Below are 8,122 nucleotides of genomic sequence, written 5' to 3'. Positions count from 1 at the left end.
CAAAATATATTTATATATTTATTTCTTTGCATTTTTTAAAGCAGCCTTATTAATAACTATGTGAGATGTATCACATCTGCTTTACAGGATGGGTTCAGGTACTATAAAGCAGAAAAAGCAGAAAATATGCTTAATGAGACTTAAAAGAGAAGATTGATGCCCCTCTTTACAGTTGATAATTAGTGAACTGAGGTACATTTTAATTAATGCTGCTTTAATGTCATGTATCATGAAACTGAGCAGCATGAAACATGGGGTTCCATAGTGTAGTGGTTATCAGGTCTGCTGGTCTGTCTCTAGAGACTGTGCATTAATCAGATGAAATGTTAACCCATTATTAAGGTACTTTGGACAGTTTCGCTGTGGCGTAATGGCTGCACTGACCGTATCACTCTTCATTTTTGATGCTGCAACCAGGAAGAAACACATCATGTGCTGAATCACAGTGGTGCTCTGGATGAGAGAGGAGAGGAGGAGGAGGAGGAAGAGGAGGAGGAAGACCTGGACAGGATGCATAGGAGTTACAGGAGAGCAGGGGGAGGGGGAAGACCAGGAGGTTCCTACAACCACGCTAACAACGGAGAGCTAACTCAGAATGAAGTAGACCAGGTAAGACATAGTCAGTACTTATGGTTTAATTGTGATAATAACATGCTACAGTATTGTATATTATAATATTACAAAACTACTGTATGATTGCCATTAGGTTTGGTACAGTTTGTAATGAATATGGGCCATAGGTCTGCTCATGTGACCACAGCCTTGTAGCAGTTTAGTGAACTTTAAAACAACAAAATCCCACGAAGCATAATTTAAGAAACAGTTCGACATTTAGGGAAATGTGCAGGTGTGTAATATGTAAAAGGCGCTACCAGCCAGATTTTCCCAAAATGTTGAACTGTTCCTTCACAGGTAGTTCTGGGCAACTGTAGAAACATGGCGGTTAGACAATTAGTTGAAAGCAACACGTGGGTCATTCAACATAACGATTCCTATATTCAAGTGATTCAGGTGGAAACATACCTATGAATATTCCATTTCTACCAATAAAGCCTCCTCAACATTACACACTGGACCTTTAAAAAATCCTGTATCAGTGACTACCAGCCTGACATATAAAACTGTGTATTAGACGAGGTGATCACAGCGTCTGTCATGCTTGGAATAAGAGCTGCTGATGCTTCATCTTCAAATGCTGGAAAGCTGCCAGCTCAGCAGAATAGAAAAGCATTGTGGCACTTAAGCTGATTTCTAACCTGTAAAATACACTAGTGTGTGTATGTGTGTGTGTGTGTGTGTGTGTGTGTGTATGTGTGTGTGTGAGAAAGATAAAATAAAACTAAATGTGTAAACAATTAGCTTATTTCAGTTCACCTTCAGACACATTTTGTAGTGACAATCTAAAAATATAAAACATGGATTTGCGTATGTTGTGGTGCTGTCCCTTGTTTTTAGGGCAGAGAAGCCTGCCTTATGAAAAAGAATTCTGCTACATTTTCACCTTTCCCACATAGCACTGCAGGTCAGAGGGGAGAAGTGTTTGGTTTGTGACAGGATCAGGTGAAGATGGAAAGACTAGACTGACATTATTAGAATTAAACTGCAATGGATAAGAGAGACAGAAAGAGGCACATAGGCTGACAGGTTAATTCTGACAAATGAAAACTGTGTTTATTCTTAGAAATCTCACCCTCATGGTGCCACATGAGGGACAGACTGAAACTGTTACTTGGTGAAGGGACATACCATAAAGCACTGATTCTCAATGACTGGGGTGTAGTGTCTGACAAGAATAGATCATCCATCCACGCCCTGTCTGTTGTTAATATCAGTAATTGAAACTATGAGTAAAGTGAGGCTATTAAAAAAACACACTGGGTCAACCAGTTGGTCAAAACTGGGGTTAAGTCAAATGCAGACCACCTGCTTGTCTTCTTTTGTCTCTAAACCTCTCTCTCTGCCTTTCTGTTCCTCTGTCTCTATATTTTCAGACTTCTTTCTCCCTCCAGGAGTGTTTAAGGCTTTTGGAAGAAACCTTTCCCTTCACAGAAGAACAACAGGTATAGCCTCCTATTTTCTCTTCTCTTCTTTTCAGTCCATTCTGTTGTGTTCTTCTTCTTGTCTCTTGCATAGCCAGACCTATCGCCATATTTCGTTTATTATTTTCTGCTGGAGAAATGTCTCACTGAACCCATAATCATTCTGGTATAGGGGTAAAAATGCTGGATTGTTTGTGTTTTTTCCAGTCACAATCATGTTGTGCGGTGCTAACCCTAGGATGCAACAACAGTGCCCTTGCAAAATAGTGTCAGAAGATAGCAGAAGGGGTGGAGAATAGTAGACTTCTTTACTCAGCATTTTTCCTGCTTTCTTGGTCCTCAGTTACATAATGTTGGCGGTAGAGGAGATCTGGAGTGTCAGTCCCCTGACAGGGAGCCACTAATGCCCCCCATCATCCCCACCGGAAACCCATCCTTGGACCTGGAGCTTGAATGGCAGGACCTGTTGTCTATCATGGAGCCTGAGGTGACTGTGAGAATAAGATGAAATCATGAGATGAGTAAGCCAAGATACAATACATTGAAATAAATTTTTCATCCCTTCTCTCCAGAACACAGAGGTTAACATGATGACTCCATTTGACCACACCCGGAATTCAAGAGCAACTGGGACCCTTCATGATGTGAGGTCTGAAGCTCTACAGCTAAACTGTAACAACCATGACAATGACGTAACAGAGGCTGATCAGGAGGTCCTCATGGAGACTCCCCAGCAGCAAGGTAATTCAATTTATAAGATGACATTTGTTGTTATAATTCATGGACAGTATTCTTAAGCTTCAATAACTTGCCCTTGTTTTCAAAGCTTTCAACCACATTTAGTGGCCCTTTAGTGGACTGAGTTGCTCATTTGCTATGGCGATGATTTAGAAATTCCATAGGCTAACATGATCATGACAACTGAGCACCTCCATCTGCTGAGCAACCACACAATGTGGTTGAAAGCTTTGGAAAGAAGTAAGTTGGACCTTTTGTTGGGAATTTATCTTGAAAAGCTCCTCTTTTTCAAAAATTTTCCCAAATGTTGTATATTCATGTGGGGGTGGCTGTGGCTCAGGTGGTAGAGAAGGTCGTCCACTGATTGCAGAGTTGGCGGCTTGATCCCCACCTCCTCGTGTTTACATGTCAAAGTGTCCTTTGCCTAGACACTGTCCTGTTTGCTCCCCCAGTCATTGGACCACAACAAGGAATGAATGATTGTAACAAAGAAGCTGTAGCATATCCCATAATTCTTAACATTTTGCAAAAAATATCCTCTCTTTCCTTCTAGGGTCGTTTGGGCCTCCAAGCCAGTCAGAGCCAGTCCTGTTTCCACTCACCCCCAGTGCAGATTTGGATGACCACAGTTTAGCCTTTAACACAATGGACACTTCGACAAACTCTAATGTGTATTCCTGGCACAGTCCTCCAGATAACACAGATCTGCTTGCAGAAGATCCTTCAGAAGGCTTCCTGGGACTAAGTGCAGAAGATAACTCGAGTACCTTCAACATAAATCTGCTAACACAAGATCTTGTGGATACCATTGAAAGCAGTCCATGTTCACAGTATGCTCCCTACCCTGAAAACCTTCCTACCTGGGATGTTAACTTTCATTCATGCAACATGACAGCATCCAGTTTCACCCTATCTCCAGAGGGGAATGGTATGATCCAAGACCTTCTGACGTCTCCCTCCAGTGTCTTTCTGAGTGACGAAGAGGATGTTGAGAATGAAAACAGTCTCCCTAGCTCACTTAGTGACCTCTTAGAGGATGCTGCCATCTTGGATGAGTTTAGGTTGTTGGACCTAGCTCTGGAGGAAGGATTCACTCCTGAGATTGCAGCCAGGCTGGAAGAAGAGGGCTATCTTGGCCGCGGAATAGCCCAACAGGAAACTGGCAAAGATGATGATCACTTAGGCTCTAGCACGTCAGTCACTGAAGATCATGTTCAACCTAGAGGACATCAGCAAGGTAATTTAACAGGGAGGCAATATACCTTTTTAAAGTGACTATTTTTGACATAATGTTCAACAATTTACCTTTCTTTTAAGAGAACCCTAATGCTCAATTTAAATATTACTACATAACTGTAGACCCTACCTTAACCTCTCCATGTTCCCTCCTTCTAGACAGCGAGAATGAGGCAGAATCAGACTCTGGTCTTTCTCTGGACTTCAGCCACAGCCCTGCTTCTCCAAGTGCTTCCGAGGCATCCTCTTATTCCTCTTCCTCATCCTCTTCATCTTGTGTGTCGGATGAGGGAAGTCCCTTCTCTGAAGATGAGGACAAAGATGCTGAGGATGGGTTAGTTGGTGTGGATATGGAATTGGAGGTGACCATAAAGCAGGAGGAGCTGGAAGAGGAGGAGATGGGGGCAGTAGGAGGAGGGTACCCTGAAGATGTTAAGAAACAATTCCCTCCCAACTATGAAAATGACAAGCTGTTTAATGGCTTCCCTTGGCTGGAGCATATCGGCCACGATCACACGTACAACCAACCCTGGCCATCTGCCTCCTCTCCATCCCTGGGCAAGATGTCCACCAAACACACCAAATCCTCCCTGCGACATGACAGTGCCAGGCCTTACCGCAGCTCCAGACACATCTCTGAGACCAAAATGTGGAGCCGGGATGAACGGCGTGCACGGGCCTTGAAAGTCCCTTTCTCCAATGAGCTCATTGTTAATCTGCCAGTGGAGGAGTTTAATGACCTATTGGCCAATGGCCAACTCAATGAGGATCAGCTTACCCTCATCAGGGACATACGCCGCCGTGGTAAGAACAAGATAGCTGCCCAGAACTGCAGGCAGAGGAAAATGGATGTGCTGCTGGGACTGAAGGATGATGTGTCAGGTTTGAGGCGCTACCGCTCACGGCTGCTCCGAGAGAAACAGGAAGCCCTGAGGAATCTGCAGGAAATGAAGCGCCAACTGGGCATGTTGTACCAGGAAGTCTTTTCCACTCTGAGGGATGAGGAGGGGAGGTCACTGGATGCTATGGAGTACCTGCTTAATTTTGAGCCCAATGGTAGTGTCACAGTAGCTTCACGCCAACAAGGGGCAGCGATGCCACTAACAAAAACCAGCAAGAAACAGAGGGACAAGAAGAAGTGAGGAGGTGAACAAGCCATTAGAGAATGTAGAGAGAGTAAAGCGATTCCTTAACAGGAATGTGATCAAAACCACAAAAAAAAGGCAGGAAATACGGATGCACTGGTGAATGAAGAATTCTTTATCTAGTGTCAATGGCAGGTGCTAAAAGGTGCTGTGTTGTTCTCCATGCTTCAAACATTTTCTACACTGGAAACGAACTTGACTTCAACTCTAGTTATGTTCAAACCCCTTTGAGATATATCTAGGCTACTACATAGTGGAATTAAAACAGATGGTAGGCCAGATGACATGGGAAATGCTAGTGCCTATGCACAGTCCTGCTTTCTCTAGTATAAGCTCCCTCAGAGACTTGAAAACATGACTTGAATAAGCCAACAGAGTGAAAGCAGGCTGGATCCTGGCTGTCAGCTACTATAGCCAAACAACTGTGGATGCTACAATGACTGAGTCACCAAGGAAGGGTTGTTGGTACACAGGAAGGGAAGTTGTGGTCATTCCCCTTGAGCTTGTAGAAGTGCAGAATCTCACTCAAATATGCTTTAGCAAGCTGAAGACTTGAGTTCATGCGGATCAAACCTGGGTATGTTCAGATCCCAGACGGTGCAGTAACCACAAGCCAACCCACTGCCAAACTGTACAACGTTATTCAAAGACATTAGATACCATCTCCAGCAAAACCCTTTCAAATTCTAACTAGAGAGGGCATCTTGGAATAGCATACATAAGTTAAAACTGACTTCAAGTCAGTTTTCCTGGAAATTGACCATTGTTTTGAAGATTTCCACTTCTACCACATGAGGACTTAGATAATACACAAAAAGCTCAATTTTTTTTGTCTATATAAGCTATATTAGAATGTGGCAACACTTTTTAGTAGGATATATTCATTGTTGCTTTTGGTCTCAGAGGATTTGTTGATAATAGTAAGAACAAAAAGATCAAATAATACCAGCCTTATGCTTTAAGGTGGGTAGATGGTCTTTGAGAACAAGGTGGGATGATGTGTCATCACGCATTGTGTCCTTCCATGTCATTCAGTGGCAAACACAGAAAAGTAATGGAAATAGGAATATGAAGATTTGATGGATAGAGCACTTTGAACTTTCACACATGGCCATTCACGGCAGAAAAATGGTATGTCAGATTGCAAGGGCCCTGTACCATTTTCTTTTAAGGCTTTGTGGATTCATGAATGGTGGACTGACCAGACTGCAACAAACTGACAACAGTCTGTTAAAATATGACTGAGGAATGACTCCTTTTACCCATAAGTGGTGCCTGTATTGTTTTTTTTTCTTGTAAACTAAAAGCATAACTGCAGTGGGTTTTACCTGTGCCTTTAACTTTTGTGTTCTCATGTATTTTTAACATTCATCTGTGAAGCTGTTGAAATCATATTGTCTATTTCACACAAGATAGTGGGAATCTCTAGATTCCAACACTGATTTATGAATTGTTTCAAGTTAGCATGTCACCCTCTAGTGGTTGTGCCCATAGCTGAATAAGGCAGGACTCCAGAGATTCTGATGAAAACATTACTACAATGAATTAAACATGGCAGCAGTTTGACCTGTTGATGCTAAGAATTTACAATCTGAACTAAATTTAGCGTAATCTAGACCGTAGAAAGTATTATTATTAATAGTCATGTAACTAGTAGTATTGTTAGATTGTTTTTAGGCAAGAATTACCAGTGTTTCACATGGTACCTCATTGTAGAATCAAATTACTATATGTGTATGTGTCCCTCTCAGATATCTGTATGGCAAAGAAACGCAGTGGAATGAAATGGTCTCTGCCAAAATCCTGTCTTTCAAATTTATGAAGACCAATTCTGAGCTTCTTACAATGTAACACCCTGCATGCTCATCACTACCACTAATGGAACAAGATTTTATTAGTTGTTAAGTGTTTACATTTTGTGACTGCCCAATGTGCTTGCTGGTATTCAAGGACTTGGGACCTTGTCTTGTGTAATATTAAAAACAAAATAAATTGTATTTCTTTGGAGTCATGCAGTCCCTTCTCTGTCCCGTCACAATAGCAGATAAAGACTATCAGAGTTGTTCATTTTAATTCTGTATTAGCAGTCCTTTACAGTAAAAATGACGATGTAAGCTGCATCCCAGTTGTGGTTGTGGTACTTACTGGTACATACCAGCTAACACATGAACTGGACCAGTGACAATGGTAGAGGTCAGAGTGGGTTTTCTCAAGTGTGAATTACTACCTAGGATGTAAAAAAACTGTAAAAAATACTTTCACGAGTGCTCTCTAGATCTTTGGGTCCTGTGTAACCTCAGAGAACAAAATGCCCCTGTGCCATCATTCAGTTACCTGGAGGTCAGAGTACACAGGAAGTGTGTGGGATAGTTCCCAGCTCATGACGTTATTGCATGTGACATTTTACTGTTGAATCAAGACAAACAAAATGCACTTGATGAAAGAGGAAGGAAATGGAATTCAGGGACCAATTGACCAGAAGGCACCTTAGGGAAAAATACAGGCAAACTCAATTTGAGAGTATACGGCTTTAAAAAAAAGATTACAAAGCAACAACCCACAAAGAGTTCAAGAAATAATTAAATTCCAATGGAAATTACATTAGATACATTCTCATTGTCTTTTGTATTGTACAAATTGTGATTTAAGACAGTCAATGTTCCATGAAATGTCTCAATAAAACCATGAAGTAAGCAGTGGTATAGCTGAGCGGAAATTAAACGGCTGTTCATTATTTGGCGTGTTTAAGTTTGCCAACTTTGCCTCAAAGTGCTGGAACCATAGGCAAGATAATTATTGTGTATTGTAAGCCCATGAGGGCTGGGCATAGTTATATGACAATACTAAAAATGTAATTCATTCACGTAATAATGAAAGGGTTTTTGCAGGATTCAACAGGGTAAATGTCAGTCTTTTTAAGACCTTGAGACCATTATGAATGCAGTTTAAGACCTATTTCATTTC

General features: G+C 41.7%; 1 protein-coding gene across 2 annotated transcripts in view; it reads left to right on the top strand.

The window, feature by feature from the left end:
* nfe2l1a (nfe2 like bZIP transcription factor 1a) overlaps window positions 1-7,165 on the top strand; it is a 16,343-nt gene extending 9,178 nt beyond the window's left edge. The window contains exons 4-9 of one of the 2 annotated variants that reach the window (XM_051389097.1): window positions 418-609; window positions 1,992-2,060; window positions 2,383-2,526; window positions 2,612-2,780; window positions 3,331-4,014; window positions 4,173-7,165. In XM_051389097.1, coding sequence (XP_051245057.1) covers window positions 418-609; window positions 1,992-2,060; window positions 2,383-2,526; window positions 2,612-2,780; window positions 3,331-4,014; window positions 4,173-5,155 — 2,241 coding nt within the window. In that variant the 3' untranslated portion in view covers window positions 5,156-7,165. The remainder of the gene's footprint in view (window positions 1-417; window positions 610-1,991; window positions 2,061-2,382; window positions 2,527-2,611; window positions 2,781-3,330; window positions 4,015-4,172) is intronic. The other variant, XM_051389098.1, reaches the window with a different exon arrangement.
* Window positions 7,166-8,122: the final 957 nt, after the last annotated feature.

This window comes from Dicentrarchus labrax, unplaced genomic scaffold (genome assembly GCF_905237075.1).
Source record: "Dicentrarchus labrax unplaced genomic scaffold, dlabrax2021, whole genome shotgun sequence".
NCBI lineage: Eukaryota > Metazoa > Chordata > Actinopteri > Moronidae > Dicentrarchus > Dicentrarchus labrax.
The sequence above is the reverse complement of the archived record's forward strand: the minus strand, read 5'-3'. Positions and strand labels throughout refer to the sequence as shown.